Raw genomic sequence first — 26051 nt, forward strand, 5'->3', positions numbered from 1 at the left:
CAACAACATTGTAGTTACTCCACAATACGAACCTAATTGACAGAGTGAAAAGAAGGAAGCCTGTACAGAAAAAAAATATTCCAAAACATGCATCCTGTTTGCAATAAGGCACTAACGTAAAACTGCAAAAAAAATTGGCAAAGAAATTAACTTTGTCCTGAATACAAAGCATTATGTTTGGGGCAAATCCAACACATCACTGAGTACCACTCTTCATATTTTCAAGCATGGTGGTGGCTGCATCATGTTATGGGTATGCTTGTCATCAGCAAGGACTAGGGAGTTTTTAGGATAAAAATAAGTGGAATAGAGCTAAGGACAGGCAAAATCCTAGAGGAAAACCTGGTTCAGTCTTCTTTCCAACAGAGACTGGGGGACAAATTCACCTTTCAGCAGGACAATAACCTAAAACACAAGGCCAAATGTACACTGGAGTTGCTTACCAAAGCTACATTGAATGTTCCTGTGTGGCCTTGATACAGTTTTGACTTAAATCGGCTTGAAATCTATGGCAAGAGTTGAAAATGGCTGTCTAGCAATGATCAACAACCAACTTCACAGAGCTTGAAGAATTGTAAAAATAATAATGTGCAAATATTGTACAATCCAGGTGTGCAAAGCTCGTAGAGACTTACCCAGAAATACTCACAGCTGTAATCGATGCCAAAAATGATTGTAACATGTATTGACTCAGGGGTGTAAATATTTATGTAAATGAGATCTTTCTGTATTTCATTTTCTATACATTTGCCAAAATAAATCTAAAAACATGTTTTCACTTTGTCATTATGGGGTATTGTGTGTAGATTGGTGAGAGAAAAAAAATATATTTCATCCATTTTGAATTAAGGCTGTAACACAAAGAAATTTGGAATAAGTCAAGGGGTATGAATACTTTATGAAGGCACTGTAAAACCCAACCCTGAAACAAAATGTCATTTCATTGAAAAATACATGTCATTGGCACGAATTTACATGAAGCGGGCAGTTCGGTTTTGTCACTTCAAGCCCAAATATATCATCCATTGATTAAAACGATGACTTATTGACTTACATCGTTGTGGCATTGTCTTTCAGCTCGAAAAAGTGGATTTCTACTGGTGTGGGAGTTTAAGTACTGTACTAAATAATACACGCAATGTCATACAAAAATTATATGACAAAGCAATATACATAATTATATACATTGGCTTTGCAAATGAAACCAAAACGTGAAAATATAACTTAGCATAATGCCTTTGAATTTATTGTAACACCCATCTTACCACATTAACATTTATCACTTTATTCTTTGCACACATTTCATCCATGAATAGTAAAAAAAATACATCATCATTTATTCAATGACACTAGCTCAAGAAAACAAATTGAAGTTCAGTGGAAATCTCCTCGAGTCAGTCTGTTTTTGAGTCAGTGTCTTATGCCAAATAATTACAGTATTTACCATGACGAAGATAATTTGGGTCCATATCAATCTAATTCAGACACTTAAATGTTTTCTGAATTTGAGGCAATGTCATATCAAGTAAGAACAATTTATACCACTGAATATTACATTTACTGTACACTATGAATAGGAAGACATTTTCTGTATTCTTCATCAATGCACATTTATAAGAATTATAATGCAGTACATTTGACAAAAGCTGTGTCACTTTCCTTATACTAAGTAGCAAGTGTAAAGTGACCAATAACATTTGCTATGACTGCAGTTTCTGATTAGTACTTGCAGCCTGACATTTGAGCAATAGCAAGCATGCACATTGGGCAACATTGTGTCTTTATCAACGGGGCAGGGTATCAGCAGTGAAACCTGGATGGTTGTGACATTTCATTTTTGCTTAGGGATGTGTTGAACTACACCTGCCCCTGGAGAAGTGGTCACCAACCCTGTTCCGGAAGAACTACTTGGATGTACAGGCTTTTGTTTCAGCCCTGCACCTGGTTCAGCTAAACAACTGACCAACATGACCTAGTTAAATGCACTATGACAGGGACTGAGCTGCTCATCCTAGAAGCTCTCTGGCACCAGGGTTTGATGGTGACCATGGCCCTATATTATACTATGATATACTAGCACTAGCAGTCACTTGTGTCGGGAGCGCACTTGGAGGAGTGTGGGTGTCTGCTCCATGATCTGCACCAGCAGCTTGTCGATGTAGTCCTCCAGGTCGCGCACCTGCGCCTTGATCTTCTTCAGCTCCGCCTCGTGTTTCTCCAGCAGTGCCGCCCGCTGGTCGGAGGCCGCCTGCTGCTTCTCCACATCCATCTCCTGCTGCAGCAGAAGGGAGATCAGCTCCATTTTGGTCAGCTGCTCGTACTGGGCCGAGCTGTCCGCTAACGATTCCTGAGAAGACAAACACAGGCCCTGTCAGAATACTTTTGAGAATACATCCTTCATTCCTATCTTGAAGGAATCACTGATCTGACAAGACTGGATCTGTTACATCAAATGGGAAAACACAGATTAACAAGAGGAGGGACTCAATTGATAAAAATCTATCGCTGTCATCAGATGTTTTATTGTCACATACACCGAATAGGTGCAGTGAAATGTATTGTTTTACAGAGTCAGCCATACATGACCGAAAACCTTTCCACTGAATTTTGAACTGCCCAGTTATCCCAAAGTAGACAATAATGTTTCAGAACGTTTCTGTTTGGAAAGTCATTCATTATGTGAATTCATGGATTCTTTATCTTGATTATATTCGTTGATATATTTGGAATACTCCCACTGGGCACAGACATCAATTCTCAACGTCTATGAAATGACGTGGAAACAACGTTGATTCAACCAGTGTGTGCCCAGTGGGCTGTTTCTAATATGTGATTCAGTACTGAAAAACACAGCTTTATGAAAATATTAATGTACAGTATGTCACCCATTGGAGCAAAAGCTCCCCTGCATAGTTTGGCTGTTTAGACAGGCAGCCCAATTCTTTCGACCAATCAGATCAGCTCTGAAAAAGATCTGATGTGAAAATATCTGTAGTGATTGGTCAAATTACCAATTAGTGGAAAAAATATCAGAATTGGGCTGCCTGTCTAAACACATAGTTTGTGGCCTTTTATACCTCAGTCTCAGCCAGTGTCTGCTGGGCGGCGCGGCCTGGGTGGATGGAAGACTTGAGCTTCTCCAGAATTGACCGGCCCTCTTTCTTCTCCCCCTGACTGGCTGCGGTGGTCAAGGGCTTCACTGGGTGGGGGCTGCAGAGAAAACATCACCATCAAATGTTCACTGCATTGGATTATGTGTACATAACACTTTTCACATGAAAATCAATATACAGTACAGTACAATGTGAGGCACTGGCATTACATAGTATGTGGTAATATTCATAACAATGCTCCAGCCTGGATTTTGAATTTTCTGTATATAATGGAGACCTCAAATCAGTTCTCTACACGACAGCAAAATGTGTTTAGCAACAGGTTTCAGTAAGAGAGCATAAAAAGAGCTTATAGTGTCTGATTTGAGTATAGCACAAAGCAGGTATGCTTCAGCAGTAATGACAGGCTCCAGGTTGAAGTTCCCCTGGGTACAGATCTAGGATCAGCTTCCTTAGTGGGGAAAACGCAAACTGACCCAATATCAGCATCTTGAGGCAACTTCACCCTACACCTAATGAGAGAGTGAAGGAAAGTATTTCCATTTTGCATTCATTTACAGATGGTCAAAATGGCAGCACAGAGAGCTGAAGTAGTTGTTAAATCATCAAGATAAGGCTGAGATTTTCATTGTGATGACTGTGATTGTGGATGTGGACTCCTAGATGTGATGAGACAGTCAGTGACACAAATGTTTGACACAAATTAATTACACAGAAGTGAGACGAGCAACGTAAAAGATTTAAGCAATTTACAAAACTGTAGCAACCAATGGGTTTGCATGGGCAGGTGGTACTGGCAGGGGATATATATATTGATTAATTTAGAGAACTTCCTCTTAAGGAAGCTACTTGAATAGATTAAATCAAATAAACTAAATATATTACTTTCATTTGGAAGAATGAGAATACAGTCTAACAATATGTAGGTTCAGGTTTTCAAGCTATGGCTTGTAAACAGCTAGCAGGTGTGTTATGTCTAACTATTTCTAATTGCCGCATCCCATTGTTGACTACAACCTGGCAACCCAATCTGGCAACCCAACCTGATATTTTCTCAAGAGGAGTGGAGTGGGTACACAGAGCTTAAGTGTGAGGAGAAGTCTCACCTGCTCTCCTGTCGGGGCAGGCTGCTAGCTGGCTGTGTCTCCTCAGGTAAAAGTGTGTGCCGTGCATCGACCAGGGGTTGGACAGTGGTGGAGGAGGTAGAGAAGGAGGAAGAGGTGCAGGGGGCCACAGCCAAGGTGGCACTGGCTCCGGTACTGGGTCTCACGGTCGGGGGGTGATGTATGGAGGAGGGGCCGGGGGTGGGGGGTAGCTTAGCCTGGGCATTAGTTTCAGTCACCAGGGAGGGGGCAGCAGAGGAGGGGTTGGAAGCATGCAGAGAGACGCCAGGCCTTAACCTGGCACTCATGGGGCTTCTCACGTTTGGGGCTACTTTGGCATGGAGGTCTTCGAAGCTGATGGTCCCAGCATGTCTGGACGGGGAACGTTCCGTTAACCAGTTTTCTTTTGGAATTGACTGAGTGGAACATTTTGTGTTCGTTTTTTGCGAGGAAACAAATAATTTAGCTGCCTTGAGCGTTGTCTCTCTATCTGGTGACAAAGGTGAGGAAAAAGGAGATTTGGTGGGTTGATATGAGAAGGGTACTTCAATGCTCTCTGAGAGTACTTGCCCAGGAGACAGTGATTGGTGAAGAGGGCTCTCACGCAATCCTTTGCCAGGGCTATTTGAACCACCGTTGCCGCGGAGCTCTCGTATCATTCCCTTGAGACTCCTGTGTGAACTAGCACCCCTTGGTGAAGACTCATTGACATGCTTGGTTAGTTTGGCCAGAGGCTGACTCACTTCCTGTTTATTGCGTACAACTTCCTGTTGCATTCCCATCTGTGGAGAAACTGGAGAAGTTCTAATATGACATGAAGGGTCTACTATTGAAATGTCTATCTTTGATTTTGAAATGTTGCCATTTCTATCCAGTGGAGATTGTTTTATATCTACAGTGTCTCTAGTGATGTCTTCAGACTCAGGCTCTATGTTAAGACTGTCAGGTGTAAAAATGCTATTGTTCTTCTTATTGCTTGCAGAATCTCTGCGTGATGTATTCAATTCACAACCTCCATCTTGCCAATTGTCTTGACAAAGCAAGGAGGCTTCTGGTAAATTCGCTTTTAGGGCAGAGTTGATGTCTATAGTACTAGGTTTCTGAAAAGTTAACATATCCTCTGCAGATAGCATCTTCTGCTCATGATATACGGTTATGGGAGTAACTTGTGGAGATTGAGGAAAAATGCCACCTAAACTTTTGAGGGTATTCACTGTCATCATTTCAGATGGAGATGGGGAGGCATCAGAAGCAGAGTCAATAAAACTAAAATCAGAGTTACTTAGGTTTTTATTTAGATCTTCCAAGGTTAGCGGAGGTGATTCATAATTTATATTTCTGGACTTGGTGGGCTTCTCTGGGTGAATTGAGAAGAATTCCGTTGTTGGGTCTGGTGTAGTTGACGCAATGTCATGCGTCTTAAGACCTGAATTAGAGTGTTTTGGGGAAGACATATTCAGTAGATCGGCAACAGTCATTTCACTATCAAGAAGCATTACTGGTAGAGATAAGTCTTTGAGTTCAGAATGTGAAGTGTTCTTTACAATGGCGTCTTTTCTAACAGTGGGACTAGCGTCCATCGTATCCTCTGAGGCCAACAATATTATCGAATCCTTTACATTTGGGTCTAGATGGTTTTCTGTTGCATCCGGCCATAAGTCCTGCTCATTAAACATCATTTTACAGCTATCATCTTCATCTCGCAATGGTTCATAGTCAAACTTCTCGAACTCATCTTCAGACTTGAATGGAGATGGAGACTCTGGAGAAATGTTGGCATAACGTTGTGAGTGTTCGGTATGAAATTCACTGCTGACGAGAAGGTGTTTGCCTGGGCTTGGGTACAGCTGGGGAATAAGTGTGCATCTCTTGTGCCCGCCTTCTCTTGTGTGCTGCAGGGAAGCCGCGCCTGTTTGTGACAGGAGACAGGCCTCTTTCTGCACAGCCAGCTCCTGACCCCTGTGCAACCAGCTGTCAGAGGGTCTCTTGTTTACCAAAGTCCTTGTTATGGGCCTCCGTGGAGGCAACGGTGGATGCTCTTCTTCTTCACTCATCTGCATCTCCTCAACGGGTGGAATAGTGTAACTCTCATGTGGAGGAGTGCTTCTTACTTGAGCTTGCCTCGAGGTTGCATTTGAAGGGTGATTGGTAGGAGAGCCCTTTGGCGAATTCAGCCTGCTGGATGCAAAGGCGTCAAAGGACTCGTCCCATTCTCTTCCCCCGCTCTCTGATATGGAGCGAGAGGTGAATGGATTCGGGGGGCTGGCAGTCGCCGCTCTCGGGAGTAAGGCAGGGAGGGACGTCTGCCTGGCTACAGGCCTGGGGCGCTCTCGCCGTATGGCGGCCATTTTCTTTTGCACTGCGACATTGTGGATGGTACTGGGGACGCTAGGCAAAGCTGTGGAATGACAGGGGGAGCAGGGAGCGAGAGGGGGGGACCTCCGGGCCTCTTCGGTTATGAGGTCCTCAAAAAATTGGTTACCCTGCATACACAGGAGGAAGGGGTTGGAGGGAGAGATTGGATTGGGGGTCGGAGAGGGAGAGGGGGTGAAGGGGTTAGTGGGATGGCCACTGTCGGGTGAGGCACGGCCAGTGGAAGAAGTAGAGGGAGACGAGCACTGGGGGGGAATGGGGGAGCGAGGGGGGAGGGGAGGAGGGGTGTCTGAGTCGCTTTCTACCTTAGAAGAAACTTCCACCCTGTGGAGGGAAGGCACAAGCAGTCCTCTTGTTAATTCTATGCCAGCTGACCCATTCAAAAAAATGGGTGCAATTTTCTAACACACATAGAAAAAGGAAAGCCAGATGTCTAAAGAGAAGAAGCATCTTCTGCCAGCTAACGTTTATTTGAGGACTAGCTTAAAATATTTTCATATGTGAATATGCTACAATTGCCCAAAAATGTTAACAATAATGGGTTATGGAAAACAGCAACAAGAGTTTACTACAAAAAGCTGTGGTGTATTAACATTATGACTGTTTTAGAGGAACAGAAGAGGGAATGTTTTAGTGTAACGCCACATACAACAGACAGGAAGTGTGTTGTAGACAGGAGAGACTGGTGATTGGCCAGAAGAGGGAGCCCATCTTTTTGCATTGTTTATAAGTAGGGGTAAACGAAGAAGAGAGGCAGAGCGGCCATTCTGAGGCGTCGCTCTCCGGGTGTCATGTCACCTGTCACTTATGCTGAAGCTTGGGATCTGAATAAACTTATGATCGAGGATTCAGTATGAGCGGACTCCTTTGTTTATCAGCAATAATTGCCACCACTCACTCGATACGACAAATGGCGCCCAACGTGGGGCTGGTCTGCAGTTCTCCTTTGTTCATTTGTAGCCGCCAAGCTAACTGAAGCTAACTCGGTCTGAAGTCATGACCAGACAAGGGTGAGTTTTTTCCTCACAAGCTTTGTGAGATTGTTAGTTTTGATACTGCTTGTGTACACTGGAGAGGTGTACCATACGACCGTGCCTCGTGGAGTTATTGCTGATTACTGGGGGTCTGGCTAATCATTATCAATTGTTGCACTGGTAGACAGGGCAACAAGGGGGAGGGGAGGCTTGGAATTTTAGAGCAATCGATGGTAGAGATATTACCGGCAGATATTGGCAGAATGAAGTCAGGAATACGTATGCATATTTAGGGCACCGTGAATCTGGTAAAGACCTCGAAGCGAGGCGATTCTTTAGGAATGGGCCATGAAATCCTTGCATCGCGTTCGGTGGGGTAAGGTTGATTCTGGGAATTATAAGCTGGACGGATTATATGTATGTTATGCTCATCTTATAGTTGACGAAGTATATGTGTGGGATAACCTCTCTATGATTATCCAGAACTTACGGCAGCATAAAGTTAGACGGGGATAATTGGACAATGATTTGGCCACGGTGCAGGTTACTTAGGGCGTGGTAGGCCGCAGTTAGCTAAAGGCTAAGGTTAATGCTAAATGGGAGTGTGTTTCATGCTACATGGTATATGGCGGCTAATGCTAAATGCTAATTGTGTTGTGTGCTACATGCTAACGTATCCTTAGAGACCCCATTGCGATGGATTAAAGTCTCTTAAAATATGTCTGTGTGTGTGGAAGTCAAAGTTCTACGCAAATGTGAGCTCTGTTATGTGTAATTGTGTGAGTATAAGGTATAAAATAGTGAAGCTGTAGCGTAATGCTATCGTTCTATTGTCCGGGAATCGTATCATTGAATGCATTTGCGCATGCGTTTAATTTTATGACACTACACTACAAAACGTGGGATTTGGAGTTTATGGCACGAGATTAGGAGACGTTGGGTTCCGGTACTAAACCTACACCACGAGGGTATGCTAAAACTACAACAAAGGGGATTGTGGGTAACGTGTCATATTTCTGTGGGCCTGCGTGTCGCAGGGAGAGAAATAGACACAGACGAGGAAACAAAGAGAAGATATATTTTGACACGAGTATTCTAGTTTAAACGGCGGATGGTTAAAGATGAAACTTGTTTTGTGACCTATTGAATTGATAAATGAGAGAGAGATATGTTGACGGATTATAATAAATAATTAAATGACGGATTAAAATAAAATAAATGTTTTTGAGCGATCTATTTAGTTCTGAGTTTAGTCTTAGAGTGAATAAGGTAGAACGAATGAATATTGAATGGTTGGAAATACTCAGTGATTGCATTAACTACTAAAATCTGTTTCTGTGTCTTTGTTCCCTTGTCATATGAGAGACAGGAGAGAGAGAGGAGATACAGAAAGTGATGACGTACACGTCACGTGACGCGACAGAGGATCAAGTCCAAAAAAAAAAGGTTTTGAGATGACAATTTCACATAGGCTTGGCAAATACTATTTCATTAAAAATTGCATTTTGGAGGCTATGTGCATCACTGGGGTTTGATTGGAGTTGTGTTGGGAGTCAAGGACTGACATTATTCTGTAAATTTAAGATAATTAGGGGTTATAGAGCAAGGGGTTACAGGCTTTGTTTTTGGGATTGCTTTGAAGTTGACTAACTTACATTTACTTGCATTTGATGGGTTGTGGTAAGATAGCCAACACTAATTGATAAATTGGTGACATAGGATATAGGAATAAAAATTGGTTTTAATTATTCATGATTTTTAATTGATTTATTTAAATAAATAAAAAATGTGTTAGGTTTATATTAATTATTACAGGGGGGAAGCCATAGGCTATACAGTCTAAAATAGTTCACAATAAAGGAATATAAAAGGGTTGATATAGGGGAAAAAATAGTAATCCTTTAACTAAAGTAGTGTTAGAAAAACTAATGGCAGAAGTTAGTACACCTTTCTCACATACGGATTCAGCAAAAAGACACCCACCTTATGAGAAGGAAGTAGAGCTTAGGGAGTAGAGCTTAGGGATGTTTATCCTCAGCTTCCGGTGATCATCCAGGAGGGTGATTGGTGCATCAGAGATGAAGACGAATAATAGATAGAGGACAAGCAGAAACGACGATCACAGAAGAAAAGTAAGAAGATGATGGAAGATGATATTTTGAGGACAGAACTTAGAATATAAGCTTTTGAAGAATCCTGATATGTCAACAGCAAGAAAGAACAGGACGAAGAAACTCTGAGAAAACTCAATCATACAACTGGTGGAGAAGAGAAGCTTTGGTTATGAAGAATCAGAGTGAACCAAATCAACAATCACTGTTACAGCTTCAACTGAACAATATCAAATACAATTGTACCAGCCAAGGGGGTACCAAATGTTCCATATCCACAGCCAGTTTCTGGACAGACACAGAATTGGAGAGGAAGAGGACGAGAAGAAATAGAAGGAGGAGGAAGATTTCAGCTACACTTCCAGCAACTTTCAGAAGACTGTTATAATTGTGGACAGATTGGTTACTTTACCTGTGAGTGCAACAAGTCAGGAGGAAAAAACAGAGAACATTTTTAAGGAAGATACAGGGGCAATTCAAGATCACCTGTTCTCCAGGTGAACCCTAAAGATTCTAGAGTGCCTAGAAGATCCGGAAGGGGGGTGTCAGCTGATAGCACCGATTAGAGAAGAAGAGAAAATATCTAACAATTGAAGTAAAACCAGAGGACTATGAGAAGTGATAGTGAATAGTGTAAAAACTTATCTGTGTTCAGCCTAAAGAGGTTAAACATCTCACTATGTAAAATTAACTAATTAGGATAGGGATTTGAGGTAGTAAAACAGTTAATTACTCTTAGGGAACCAATTGATCTCTGCTATAGAACTCAAAGAGAAATCAAAATAGACATACTAATATTAGAAGATACTGTTATTGCAGTGTTGGGAAGAGATGCATTGTTTAAATTGAATTGTACAATAAGATGTACACTAGACGACTGTCTGGTAGAAGATTTTAAAAAGTAGGTTTTTGGGAATCATATTGGCTTAAAAAGATAGTATCATAGGAAGGATGATACTGCCTATTAGACAATCTGTCTGGGAAATAAAGTTAAAAGGGGTGACGGTTATTCTGGGTTACATTCTTACACTAAGAGATTTCAGGCTAGGCTAAAAGGTGTTTAGTCATTTGCCAAGTCTGTGTGTAAAAAAGTCAGAAGCAGGTGGGGACTTTCCCAATCACATATTCAAAAAAATTTGGTGGTAAAGGGATTTTGTGAATAAATCAGTGGAAAAAGGTTTTTAAAGGTTAGGAGAAAAAGATTAGATTAAAATAAGTTAGGAGAACTAGGTTGAAGGAACTCTAAGACAGTAAGCTAAGTTTCAAAGTTAGTAGTAAGAGAGAGAGAACAGTAGTGAAGGACATTTTAAAGTTTAGTGGGAAGATATGGTAGGAGTTTAGATCTGTTAGGAGCAGATGCATTGAGAAAGTATGTGTTGCTGAATGATAAGAGAAGATTGAGGGTGATTGAGTATCTATAGTTACAGTTCCCAGCAGGGAGATCAAGGTAATTATAGGTGTATTTTTATAATCAAAAGTTTGAAAGTCAGGGATTAGAGATGGGACTGAGAGTTGGGAAAAAGTGACACTAGTGGTGATAGATGGAAGTACAAGCAAAGCCAACTTTTCTTTGGAAAATGGATGAAGTAACTAAGGACATTAACACTTCAGTCTATTAAGACAACAGTGAGAAGCAATTTAATTATTTCAACATTGATAGTTATTAAAGCCATAAATATATCGCATTTGATTATAAGGGAACCAATAGCTCACCAATTTTAGGGGAAAAAATACTTATTAGGGTTAGGATGGGGACGTTCCTCCCACATGGAGAGATAATTATGGAGAAGAAGTATTGTTATCAGGACCAAGAGTAGAAGCTGTTGCACCTAATCAAAGGAGGTATAGTTTGGAAGAGGGTTAGGAGTGACTGTTCACTTATGTTGCGTAATGTTACAGAGAAAGGTCAGGGAGAGTATATGTGTACTTATCTAGTGCAAGCATTAAAATTTGTTCCGGTTAAGAATTATTGGTTAAAAGGCTATGTAATTCATAAAGTAACGCTTATAATGGAAGAGTTGAGGTCTGTTGTAGCCTCCACAGTCATTGAGGGAGTTCAGGAGGAGTAGATTACAGTAGCCACTCCAACAGTAGATAATACACAGAGGATATTGGTAACTGTGCCACTATAAATAATTAAGGTTAATACATACTTTAATGGTAACTTTGGAAGGGATTAATGATACGATGGCAATAGCAAATGTAGGAAGTATGACACCGACAACAACTTTTCTGAAATTAAAGGGGGTTAGCAAGAAGACTCAGGGGTTTATGTTACGGATGGAGAGTGCTATCAATGATAGTATGAATAGGGTTAAAATAGGAGAACAGATAGTAGTAGAGAGAATATTGATTCATCATGGAGGTACAGGATGAGGTATTTGATTTTAATGACAGACAAGGAGAGGTATCTGATCAGTACCGCTCGTTAGGGGAGAGAGAAACTAAAGGGAGTGGTTTGATTCTTCTGTTGTGAAAATTAGAGATAGATGGGCAGGTTCCAGCAGCTCATTCTGTAAGATCAGTGAGGAATCTTGAGGGTCCATGTCTGGTGAGAATTCCAGCACCAAACATTTTAGAGACGGTCGTTCGACCTCTATCAAGTATGTGTCAATCTTATGCGTTGTCATGACTGTGGTATCAGCAACAATAATCAGTAACAGATAAAATAATGTCGTTGTCAAAACATTTGTTTAAGCCTAGGGTTAGGTGTTATTGGGTTAAGTGAATTAACTTGTGTGCATTTGTTAGATGGAAAGTAAACTCAGGTAACAGCAAACCCTGAAGCATTTGAGGTGTAACCATTGAGGGTTAAAAGTTGTTTTGTTCTAATAAAACATATGAGGTAAGGGGTATGTTTATGGGAATATCAGATTGTGATGTTATATGATAACTTTGGGTATGCATGACCTTAAGGGTAGTAATGAGAAATATGTTACTTTTTATGTACCAGTTAGTAGGAACAGCAGGACTTTGATGGTTAAAAGATTAGCTTTTGCCTGACAATGTGACTATGGAGAATTTTAGAGATATTTGGAGGGTTTGTGGTGATAAAGTATATATTCTTACCCTATGGATGGACAGGATGTTGTTACATGTCAACGTTGAAGCTTCCATATGAGGTTTCTACCATTATAAGAGGGGTAGCACCGGACAGAAATCTGAAGCTATATTTGAAATTGGATGAAAAGAGACATGGTTACATGTCATAGTCTTCAAGCCTATCATTGAAGGATACATCTAAGGGAGAAGGGGGGATTTTTTCCATGGTATGGTGTAACATTTGGAAAGATCATATTGATAATATTAGTAGATACTTTGAGTCCAGATAGTTCAGATATTATAACTAGGGTTATATATGCATTGAAGAATATAAGGGATGCATTTGGGAGATCTGAGGGAGCAGAAGTCAGCGAAGACTTGGTTGCAAGATCAGGGAGGCCAGTAGGGGCAGTGTTGTGTTACATTTAATGGCAGCTTTGATAGCACTGTGTGATGTTTGTAATTTGTTACTGACCTTTGAGAAAGCTATGATATTGAGATAGGTTGGAGAGTGATGCCTGGAGACAACACTCAGATGCCGGTGTTGATTGTTCCTGATCTGGATGAAGATGGACAAGTGGAACTGAATGGATAAATATCATTTTTGATTATTTGATGATTTTTCAAAGAATATTTTTTTTTTTTTTCAATATTAGTGTGATTTGTAGTATGATTTATGAATCAAAGGGGGGAAGAGGTTAATGTGATTCATACATCATTTATATATCATTTTTATATTCTTAGTTGATATTGATGTTTAATTCGAAAGTGTTGTTTTGCAAAAGATACTGTTTGGTTTTCCTTTTCTTCCAGAAGCATTTGGGGAACATATGGAGATTGAAATACTCAAACAAGGACAATATGAAGGGACAATATGACTGGAGGAGATGAAACAAGGAGGGTGTGGCCGATTCCATCATCAACAAATCCATTGGAAGTCGAGACTACGGGGAGATGAAGTGTAGTGGACTACATTCCAGTGTCTGCAATGAAATATAGACATGTGTAATACATAATTGTATCATATTCTTAGGTATTAATTTTTGTAGAAGGATATTTGATGTTATTGAATACATGTGAGGATCTTAGATGTTTTTGTTTATTTCGGTGATGTTTAGGGACAGGGAATTTAGGCAGGGAGAGGTTCACTGTAGGGTCCAATGGGTTGACCAGCCTTACAAGTGGATGTTTTTGGATAGGATTTTGTTTGCAGGGGCTTACATGTGTATTTAATTGCATCATAGTTTCAAATGCATTTATATGGTTTATGAGTTTATCTGGAGTACCGAAGGTGGTTGCCTGGGGCAGAGGGACCGTGAGAGAATTTTACTGTCTTGATTGATGGATGGAAGGTTGCCGGACAGTTTTTCGCTCTTACACTCCATAAAGATTTGTTCATATTTCATAGTAATGTATTCACACTTCATAAACAGTTGTTCATATTTCATAGAAAGGTATTTACACTCTAGAGGAGAATGTTTTTGGTTTAATGTTAAAGATACTCAATAGGATAAATTGTTACTAGTCATAATCCTATTCTGTTTGTTGTCGAGACTTTTAATTTGTCTCGAAGGGGGGAATATGTGGTGTATTAACATTATGACTGTTTTAGAGGAACAGAAGAGGGAATGTTTTAGTGTAACGCCACATACAACAGACAGGAAGTGTGTTGTAGACAGGAGAGACTGGTGATTGGCCAGAAGAGGGAGCCCATCTTTTTGCATTGTTTATAAGTAGGGGTAAACGAAGAAGAGAGGCAGAGCGGCCATTCTGAGGCGTCGCTCTCCGGGTGTCATGTCACCTGTCACTTATGCTGAAGCTTGGGATCTGAATAAACTTATGATCGAGGATTCAGTATGAGCGGACTCCTTTGTTTATCAGCAATAATTGCCACCACTCACTCGATACGACAAAGCAAAACAGCATTTTGCAAATTACTGAAGCAAGGTGAAGAGCAAAAATGCAAGATGTACTAAATTTGGTATTTCAGGAATTACTGTCTGATTAGAAACAGTAATACTGCACATAATCTAATAGCAAAAACAGGTGATTTGTGTACTGGGCCAGTATCCATAAAGCATCACAGAGTAAAGAACTGATCTAGGATCAGTTTGGTCTTTTAGATCATAATGAATAAGTTTACATGGACGGGGGGACCTGATCCTAGATCAGCACTCTTATTCTGATATCCTTCATGAATACTGGCCCAGATGTTCCACAACATACCAAACCTTAAGCTTAAAGTTCAGTTAGATCTTTCTCTGTATACAGTATCTGTTTCAATTTGACCCCAAGGTTAAGAGTGAAATATACTGTATATGCCATTATTTCCTTTTCAACTGCAGTCACATGGACTCTGTCTTTGATTTCCTCTGATTCAAAGGACAGTACATCTATTCTTATACAGTGGGGGAAAAAAGTATTTAGTCAGCCACCAATTGTGCAAGTTCTCCCACTTAAAAAGATGAGAGAGGCCTGTAATTTTCATCATAGGTACACGTCAACTATGACAGACAAATGGAGGAAAAAAAATCCGGAAAATCACATTGTAGGATTTTTTATGAATTTATTTGCAAATTATGGTGGAAAATAAGTATTTGGTCACCTACAAACAAGCAAGATTTCTTGCTCTCACAGACCTGTAACTTCTTCTTTAAGAGGCTCCTCTGTCCTCCACTCGTTACCTGTATTAATGGCACCTGTTTGAACTTGTTATCAGTATAAAAGACACCTGTCCACAAACTCAAACAGTCACACTCCATACTCCACTATGGCCAAGACCAAAGAGCTGTCAAAGGACACCAGAAACAAAATTGTAGACTTGCACCAGGCTGGGAAGACTGAATCTGCAATAGGTAAGCAGCTTGGTTTGAAGAAATCAACTGTGGGAGCAATTATTAGGAAATGGAAGACGTACAAGACCACTGATAATCTCCCTTGATCTGGGGCTCCACGCAAGATCTCACCCCGTGGGGTCAAAATGATCACAAGAACGGTGAGGAAAAATCCCAGAACCACACGGGGGACCTAGTGAATGACCTGCAGTGAGCTGGGACCAAAGTAACAAAGCCTACCATCAGTAACACAGTACGCCGCCAGGGACTCAAATCCTGTGTCCCCCTGCTGAAGCCAGTACATGTCCAGGCCCGTCTGAAGTTTGCTAGAGTGCATTTGGATGATCCAGAAGAGGATTGGGGAGAATGTCATATGGTCAGATGAAACCAAAATATAACTTTTTGGTAAAAACTCAACTCGTCGTGTTTGGAGGACAAAGAATGCTGAGTTGCATCCAAAGAACACCATACCTACTATGAAGCATGGGGGTGGAAACATCATGCTTTGGGGCTGTTTTTTCTGCAAAGGGACCAGGACGACTGATCCGTGTAAAGGAAAGAATGAATGGGGCCATGTATCGTGAGATTTTGAGTGAAAACCTCCTTCCATCAGCAAGGGCATTGCAGATGAAACGTGGCTGGGTCTTTCAGCATGACAATGATCCCAAACACACCGCCCGGGCAACGAAGGAGTGGCTTCGTAAGATGCATTCAAGGTCCTGGAGTGGCCTAGCCAGTCTCCAGATCTCAACCCCATAGAAAATCTTTGGAGGGAGTTGAAAGTCCGTGTTGCCCAGTGACAGCCCCAAAACATCACTGCTCTAGAGGAGATCTGCATGGAGGAATGGGCCAAAATACCAGCAACAGTGTGTGAAAACCTTGTGAAGACTTACAGAAAACGTTTGACCTGTGTCATTGCCAACAAAGGGTATATAACAAAGTATTGAGAAACTTTTGTTATTGACCAAATACTTATTTTCCACCATAATTTGCAAATAAATTCATAAAAAATCCTACAATGTGATTTTCTGGATTTTTTTCCCTCATTTTGTCTGTCATAGTTGACGTGTACCTATGGTGAAAATTACAGGCCTCTCTCAGCTTTTTAAGTGGGAGAACTTGCACAATTGGTGGCTGACTAAATACTTTTTTTCCCCACTGTACAAATGGCCTAGATGTTTACTATTATCCTGTGTTAAGAGTACAGTATGAACCTTATCATGTTGTGGCCTACATGAGGTGATATGAGATTGCAGCACTTTGTGACAACTGCTGATGTAAAAAGGGCTCATTTGATTGATTGAAATGGTGGATGAACTGGCCACATTTCCATTTTAAAGGAACAGGGGGCAGCATAGACACTGAACACAAGGAAATCAAAACCTTTCAAGATGTAGATGTCTGTGTGCTTTCGATGGAAGGCAAAACTGTATGAAGCCCTGGAGTGTGGAGACATCTGAAATGACCCTCCACTCACCTTGGCTTGTTCTGGGAGTCACTGGAGCCAAACAAGCCTCGCAGTCTCCCCTCGGGGAGAGGACAACCCTGGCTCGGCGCCGACTTGGCAGGTAGAGAATCACTCCTCCCTCTGGAGAATAACGACTTTCTGAGCTTTTTCCCTTTGTCTGCCGAGTCCACCGTGGTAGTGGAAGACAGCATCGGGGCGGCTGCCTGCACCGGACAACCCCCAACCCGAGCGCTTTGAACCTGGGAGACATGTGGTTCGGCCTTCTTCTCGTACTTCTCTTCCTTCTTCACCTTGTCGAAGGACCAGCGCCGCCCATCGCCGGCGGAACCATTGTCCTCGCTCCGCTTTGTGAGGTTCTGCAGCGAATGAGAGAGTGGGAAGCACTTCTCGAGGAGGACCAGCTTGGATGGGAGGGTGCCTGAGCCCTTGGGTTCGGATCCGTAGACGTGGCTTCCGTTGATGCACAGAGAGGATTGGGAGAGAGTCATACCCTGACCCTTGAGGGATTCCACAGCAGGACAGGGCTGGGGAACGGCAGTAGTGGTAATCCCACTCGCCTCGTCGCTGAAGGCTTGCTTGTGGGTCAGTATTAAAGGGGAAGACTGTGTGGTGGTGAACACTATTTGGAGGGAAAGAAAGGGTGTCAAAGTATTGGCCTGAAATGGATCGGTCCTAATAATAACCTCTCTTCCAAAACAATTCTTTAAAATGCATAAGCAAGCTAGATCCTTGACATACAGTACATGCTTTTATCTGGTAAAGATTCTGCCAGAATCTAAATACAGCTCATGAATTACTACATATTACAGACATTTAGGTAAATTTCTAATGAAAATGAAACACTCGGGAGATAGGAAATCTGCAGGCTTACCTTTTTTAGCTAGGTCTGTATCTCTGTGGTGGGTGTCTACTTTGACCTTGTTGCTGTATAAGGGGGGGCTGAGGGAGCTGGGTGGGGCTGCCAGGAGGCCTTGGCCCAGAGGAGGGGGGCTCTCACTGGTCAAGGATGACACGCTGCTCTCCGAGGCCAGCGACGAGCACGACCTTGTGTCGGACGACCTCCGCAGTTTTCCCTTCCCCAGGAAGAAATCCTTCACCTTTCTCCGCTTCTCCTCGTCTACCTCCATGGGGTCCTCTCCTCCTCCGCCCCCCTCTCTGAATGTTTGCCCTAGGGAACCCGACAGTGCGGCGAAGCGTCCCGGCACGATGGCTGATGATGACTCCATGTCGCCCATCTTCCTCCCCGTCACACGGTCCTTGAGCTTGCCAAAGGCGGACCGTGGCTTGTCCTTCATGGTTAGGTCAAACATGCTGGCTGTCATGTTGTTGCGGGTGAACTGGACCGTCACCTGCATCTCGCCGCGCTCCTTCTCCTTCCGGCCGGCCTTGGAGTTGAGTTTGAGCCATCTGGAGCCACAGTGAGAGGAGACTGTCAGGCGTCAACCATCCCCAGCGCTCCACACATGCATTGTCATGCAACTTAAACGCATCTGTGACCAACATTATTTTATTTTATAAAACGTGTTGTTTGGATCCTGAATGCTGATTGGATGAGCAGCATTCCAAGCCGTGCTGTATTGGCCGTCACAGGCACACTATGCCTGCTAACAGTTCCATCTGAAAATGATCACTGTGTCTCCATAAGACTATCATGTTCACGTTGCTGTCCGAATCATCTCTTGCATTTATCTCAACTTTCACATTATTTCCCCTTGCTTCCAGTCTAGCATTTAGTTTGGTACAGCAGGGGTTAATATAAGCATAGCTGTCTGCCTGTCAGACCTCTGAAGATTTATTTCACTTTTGAAATGTGAACTCCCCTGGAGCCTATCATAGAGAGCGAACGGCTGTCCAGACGCGACTCAACTTTTTCTGAGCCAGGCGAAATCATGCAACGTCATTATTATGGATATATCCAAGTAAATCCCAATAAAATTGTGGGACTTGCTTTAGATTTCTTTATAGTATTTTTGTGGTAGTGGAAGAAGTTTTCTGATTTTAGATTTGAAAAGCAGAGAAGTAGATTTCATACTCTCCAAGTTGTTGGGAAAGTGGTAAAAAATGGTTTAGATAAAACGTATACTGAACAAAAATATAAACGCAACATGCAACAATTTCAAAGATTTTACTGAGTTCCAGTTCATCTAAGGAAATCAGTCAATTTAAATAAATAAGGCCCTAATCTATGGATTTCACATGACTGGGAATACAGATGCATCTGTTGGTCACAGATACCTTAAAAAAAGGTAGGGCCGTGGTCTAGAAAACCAGTCAGTATCTGGTGTGATCACCATTTGCCTCATGCAGCAGACACATCTCCTTCGCATAGAGTTGATCAGGCTGTTGATTGTGGCCTGTGGAATGTTGTCCCACTCCTCTTCAATGGCTGTGTGAAGTTGCTGGATTTGGTGGGAACTGGAACACGCTGTCGTACATGTTGATCCAGAGCATCCCAAACATGCTCAATGGGTGACATGTCTAGTGAGTATGCAGGCCATGGAATTACTGGGACATTTTCAGCTTCCAGGAATTGTGTACAGATAGATCCTTACGACATGGGGCTGTGCATTATCATGCTGAAACATGAGGTGATGGCGGCGGATGAATGGCACAACAATGGGCCTCAGGATCTGGTAACGGTATCTCTGTGCATTCAAATTGCCATCTGTAAAATGCAATTGTGTTCATTGTCCGTAGCTTATGCCTGGTCATACCATAACCCTACCGCCATCATGGGGCACTTGGTTCACAACTTTGACATCAGCAAACCGCTCTCCCACATGATGCCATTCACGTGGTCTGCAGTTGTGAGGCTGGTTGGAAGCAGGGCTCAAAATTAAGGGCGTCCCGTCATCCTGGGGATGATAAAAACATTTTTCTGGGAAGGTTCAAAACAGACTTTTGGACAGTTGCAGGACGATAGGCCAGAAAAATATAAAATGCATACAACAGTGCTTTAAACACAAAGACAAGGCTGATGAAACAGATCACAACATTTAGCTTAAAAGTTGATAAACTATTAATAATTTACATTACAAGCGCAGCAATGTGTTCATTGGTCTCGGCCATATGTGTGAATGTTCCAAAATGCTATTACAGGAGAACGCCAAGGTAAAATAGGCTATGTAAAATGTCCAGGTTTCAAACAATGATATGGCTGGCTAGGCATCGCATGTCATTATTTAGGTTATGGAAATGTATAATATCATTCAAGTTTTGGGCAAATAGGCCTATTAGAATGCACATTTGACTCTCTCCCAGCCTGTCTGCGGCCCGCCGGCCCGTAGCGGAGGTTGTCTATGCCGGGAGTTGCTGTGGCATTTGCATTGTCTGTAAGCTATGGCTAGATACTATGGTATTCTAGAGAATATGGTTGTATCTCACTGACCTGAACCGAATGCACACTGTAAAATGTGCAAAGTATTTCTGCCTCGCGCTGCAACACTGCGCACACAAAGTTTGTTTAATTTACTTGAATCGAAAGTCTACTGTAGTGAGACTTTGTTCTTGACTATTTACATTGTTTTGTTCACAAGCTAGGTTCTTTTTCAATGTTTGAGTTTCAACTGCTAGGGAAGAGAAGCAACGCGGTTACTAGTCATCCTCTCAATCTCACAGGCACAAACTTGACTCAAATCGCGTTAACACGGTATATCACATTTTTGACTCATCTGTGATATTTTGGTTAAAAGACTCAGGTCACAAAAAATTAAATTAAACAATATACAACATTACTTCTTACAAAGTAATACATTTATTGTTTAGAAACATCACAAAGAATTCTCATCTGTTTTTTTGTGTTTTGGAGTAATTTTAGCCAATTTGTAAGTCGCTCTGGATAAGAGCGTCTGCTAAATGATGTAAATGTAAATGTAAAGAAAATATTTTGGCTGGTAGATGGTTTTTATCTACCTGCCACGGTGGCTGGTGTACCAAAAAGTACATTTTAGGCCCTGGCTGTTAGCAAGTGGTGGCACTCAAAAAGGTCAAGGCCACCATTCTTCAGTGACTGAAGAGGAAGCAGAGAAAGTGAAGGCTGGGGAACACACACATTCTTTATTGTATATTGTTGTGTTATGTTGTTTAATGGGGCAGCTGGTGGTGGAATGGAATGTCTCTGACTTACATTTCTTCAGTAAACCGTTCACAATAACATTGTTCTCTCTTAGATGTATTGTGTACATGTGGTTAACATGTTCAATGAATACATTATAATTATTAATAATATTTGTCTTCATTAAGATGCTAAACTTTTTTTTCTTAAGAAATTACGTTTATGTAATATAGACTTTCTGTATCGGTCACAGAAATACATCAATTACTTTAAAAGCATTGCAAATGACCTAGACCCATGTTGGCATATCAAAACATAAAAAAAACATCAAATCAGATCAGATTTTATTTGCCACATGCGCCGAATACAACAGGTGTAGACATTACAGTGAAATGCTTACTTACAAGCCCTTAACCAACAATGCAGTTTTTTAAAATAAAAAGTAAAATAAAAAGAAGTGTTAAGTAAAAAAATAAAAGCAAATAACTAAAGAGCAGCAGTAAAATAAAATAACAGTAGGGAGGCTATATACAGGGGGTACCGGTACAGAGTCAATGTGCGGGGGCACCGGCTAGTCTAGGTAATTGAGGTAATATGTACATGTGGGTAGAGTTAAAGTGACTATGCATAAATAATTAACAGAGTAGCAGCAGCGTAAAAGAGGGGGGTGGGGTGGGGGGGCAGTGCAAATAGTCCGGGTAGCCATGATTAGCTGTTCAAGGGTCTTATGGCTTGGGGGTAGAAGCTGTTGAGAAGACTTTTGGACCTAGACTTGGCGCTCCGGTACCGCTTGCCGTGCGGTAGCAGAGAGAACAGTCTATGACTAGGGTGGCTGGAGTCTTTGACAATTTTGAGGGCCTTCCTCTGACACTGCCTGGTATAGAGGTCCTGGATGGCAGGAAGCTTGGCCCCAGTGATGTACTGGGCCGTACGCACTACCCTCTGTAGTGCCTTGCGGTCGGAGGCCGAGCAGTTGCCATACCAGGAGGTGATGCAACCAGTCAGGATGCTCTCGATGCTGTAGAACTTTTTGAGGATCTGAGGACCCATGCCAAATCTTTTCAGTCTCCTGAGGGGGAATAGGCTTTGTCATGCCCTCTTCACGACTGTCTTGGTGTGTTTGGACCATGATAGTTTGTTGGTGATGTGGACACCAAGGAACTTGAAGCTCTCAACCTGTTCCACTACAGCCCCGTCGATGAGAATGGGGGCGTGCTTAGTCCTCTTTTTTTCCCTTGTAGTCCACAATCATCTCCTTTGTCTTGATCACGTTGAGGGAGAGATTGTTATCCTGGCACCACACAGCCAGGTCTCTGACCTCCTCCCTATAGGCTGTCTCATCGTTGTCTGTGATCAGGCCTACCACTGTTGTGTCGTCGGCAAACTTAATGATGGTGTTGGAGTCGTGCCTGGCCATGCAGTCATGGGTGAACAGGGAGTACAGGAGGGGCCTGAACACGCACCCCTTACCACCTGGGGGCGGCCCATCAGGAAGTCCAGGATCCAGTTGCAGAGGGAGGTGTTTAGTCCCAGGGTCCTTAGCTTAGTGATGAGCTTTGGAGGGCACTATGGTGTTGAACGCTGAGCTGTTGTCAATGAATAGCATTCTCACGTAGGTGTTCTTCTTGTCCAGGTGGGAAAGGGCAGTGTGGAGTGCAATAGAGATTGCATCATCTGTGGATCTGTTGGGGCGGTATACAAATTGGAGTGGGTCTAGGGTTTCTGGGATAATGGTGTTGACGTGAGCCATGACCAGCCTTTCAAAGCACTTCATGGCTACAGACGTGCGTGCTACGGGTCGGTAGTCATTTAGGCGGGTTATCTTAGTGTCCTTGGGCACAGGGACTATGGTGGTCTGCTTGAAACATGTTGGTATTACAGACTCAGTCAGGGACATGTTGAAAATGTCAGTGAACACACTTGCCAGTTGGTCAGCGAATGCTCGGAGTACACGTCCTGGTAATCCGTCTGGCCCTGCGGCCTTGTGAATGTTGACCTGCTTAAAAGTCTTACTCACATCGGCTACGGAGAGCGTGATCACATAGTCATCCGGAACAGCTGATGCTCTCATGCATGCTTCAGTGTTGCTTGCCTCGAAGCGAACATAGAAGTGATTCAGCTCATCTGGTAGGCTTGTGTCACTGGGCAGCTCGCGGCTGTGCTTCCCTTTGTAGTCTGTAATAGTTTTCAAGCCCTGCCACATCCGACGAGCGTCAGAGCCGGTGTAGTACGATTCAATCTTAGTCCTGTATTGACTCTTTGCCTGTTTGATGGTTCAGTTTGGGACAGTTGAAATTGCTCTTCAGGACGGTACCGTAAAAAAGTTAGTTGTGAGCCCTGGTTGGACGTACTGCCAAATTCTCAAAAATGACGTTGGAGGCGGCTTACGGTAGAGAAATTAACATTTAATTCTCTGGCAACTCTGGACATTCCTGCAGTCAGCATGCCAATTACACGCTCCCTCAAAACTTGAGACATCTGTGGCATTGTGTTTGTTGTGTGACAAAACTGCACATTTTAGAGTGGCTTTTTATTGTGCCCAGTTCAAGGTGCACCTGTGTAATGATCATCCTGTTAAATCAGCTTCTTGACATGCCACAAATGTCAGGTGGATAGATTATCTTGGCAAAGGATAATGCTCACTAACAGGGATGTAAACAAATGTGTGCACAAAACTTGAGAGAAATATGCTTTTTGTGCGTATGGAACATTTCTGGGATCTTTTATTTCAGCTCATGACCAACACTTTACATGTTGCGTTTATATTTTTGTTGAGTGTATTTTATGCGTTTACTAAAATAGCTATCATTTTTGATTGGTAGAAAAACATTCTGTTCTGCAGAGATGTAGACCAAGATGTCATACCCTTCAACTTTTTTTCTAACTTGTTGGGAAATCCCATTAGTTCCTGCATGAACGCCCCCACTCAAGTACCCCATTGGTTCCTGCCTGCATGCATGCCCCCCCGAGCACAGCATCTTCATGTTTTATCTGAGTTTTATTCGTCCCTGCCTACCAGAGTCCTCCGGTAGACAGTGTCCTTCGCTCCCGTCCTGCACTCAACGTCGTTAACAAAACTGCGGGAAAACAGTGCCCGACAGGTGGGGTTGAAGGACACTGTCTACCGGTCGCCCCTGCCTCCCGCGTGCTATCTAACTAGCTTAGTTAGTGATACTGTGTGCTAGCTTCCTAGTTTGCTAGCACCCAATGTCGCCCCCGCCTCCGGCCTGCTGTGTCCTGGAGAAAACCGTGCCGACAGGCAGGGGCAAAGAACAGTTTACCAGTCGTCGCCGCCTAACGCGTGCTAGCTAGCTTGTTAATTAGTGACACTGTGTGCTAGCTTGCTACTTAGCTAGCACACGGTGTTGCCCCCGCCTTCCAACTGCTGTGTCACAGAGAAAACCATGCCCGACAGGCAGGGGCGAAAGACACTGCCTACCGGTCGTCCCCGCCTCCCGCTAGCACAGCAGGTGGGAGGCTGAGGCGACACATGTACTAGCTAGCTTGATAGTTAGCAACACCGTATGCTAGCTATCTTGATAGTTAGCTAGCTAGCACACTGTGTCGCCCCCACCTCCCACCTGCTGTGTACCGGAGTCCTCCTTAGGACTAGCTGGCTAAGATAGCACACAGTGTCCTTCGCTCCCGCCTGCCGAACACCTGCCCTCGCCATCGTTACCCGTGTACGGCTAGCTAGCTACCGCCCCTTCTTCTGTGTGGTTTATCAGCGGCTGGCATCCAACGTTATTGTGCATTAACGCCACCTACTGTACTGGAGCGCCCCCACCTCCCGGCTGTCTTAACTTAAAAATTGACCAATAGAAGTATAAAGACAGGTTCCTGCATATGCAGGAATGCCCACATGCAATTGCACCCTTCTCCATAGTTGGGCCTGCCCCAGTATCTATCGTAGACATCTGTAATGCAGATACTTGAGCAAGTTGGGCTTATAAATGTTACTGTCAATCATGGCAAATTACTATGGCCATAATGGCCTATAATTTATGTATATTATAATTTAGCCTACATGTCCCGTGTAGCTCAGTTGGTAGAGCATGGTGTTTGCAAGGCCAAGGTTGTGGGTTCGTTTCCCACGGGGGACCAGTATTAAAAAATATATATATGCACTCACTAACTGTAAGTCGCTCTGGATAAGAGCGTCTGCTAAATGACTAAAATGTCAATATACTCAGTGGAAATAAGTTCCTCATCATAAGCAAATTAACTTAGTAAGTGAGAGGAACCTACTCATCTCTAGGGCACATTCCATCTTGAAATATTTTATCCAAAGGGACGATTGCTTGACCAAGAAACACGTCAAGTCCGATAAGCACACGGTGCATAACGTTGATGACCAAGTCACCGCTCCCTGAGGGAAAAGCACTGCGACCCCCAGCCTCCAGTATTCCGGGGAGAAGTTCGAAACAGCATTCCTCATTCCACTCAGGCACAGTCGCCTTCTCGACCAAACCGGTGGTGTATTTCTCCTTCCCCACCTGAATGATGGTGTAAACATAACGGCTCCCGTGCTTGTCCTTCGTCCGCAAACCCCTTGCACGAAGGACAGTTACATTCACATGTGTAGGCACCCATCTCTGGTCATCGTTTAAGTCTATAAGTGACATCATTTTAAATTACGTTGCATGGATTGGGGGAGCGTGACTGCATAAAAAGTCCTAAATAGCCGTCCCTTGCCGCTTATTTTTTTGTCGTAGCCTCGCCCTTGCATCTGTGTCCACCGGTTTGCTTGCACAAACAGACGCAGGACCTCTGCAGAATTTCTCCAAACTGCTCCGGCATGTCTCCGACGTCAGATTTGGGAAATGCTGGCCATCCCGCGCTTGCGGCGCTCGCATGCCATCTTCAAAGCTGCGTACGATCTGCTAATTTGGATACTTGCTGGTCCCTGCTGGCTGGTCAGTCCTCATCACTAGTCTACTGTCCGAAAACTCAATGTGCTGTCGGGCCGCCCTCCTTAA

At 42.9% G+C, this 26051-nt stretch overlaps 1 protein-coding gene across 1 annotated transcript; it reads right to left on the reverse strand.

The window, feature by feature from the left end:
• Positions 1-878: 878 nt before the first annotated feature.
• Positions 879-26051, reverse strand: LOC121540903 (rab11 family-interacting protein 5). The gene is made up of 5 exons (XM_041850043.1): positions 25321-26051; positions 17890-18425; positions 17028-17637; positions 3078-3210; positions 879-2347 (listed from the first exon to the last, which is right to left on the reverse strand). The coding sequence occupies exons 1-5, from the start codon at positions 25698-25700 to the stop codon at positions 2087-2089; spliced, it is 1920 nt and encodes a 639-aa protein (XP_041705977.1). The 5' UTR covers positions 25701-26051; the 3' UTR covers positions 879-2086.

Source organism: Coregonus clupeaformis, chromosome 3, assembly GCF_020615455.1.
Source record: "Coregonus clupeaformis isolate EN_2021a chromosome 3, ASM2061545v1, whole genome shotgun sequence".
Classification (NCBI taxonomy): Eukaryota; Metazoa; Chordata; class Actinopteri; order Salmoniformes; family Salmonidae; genus Coregonus; species Coregonus clupeaformis.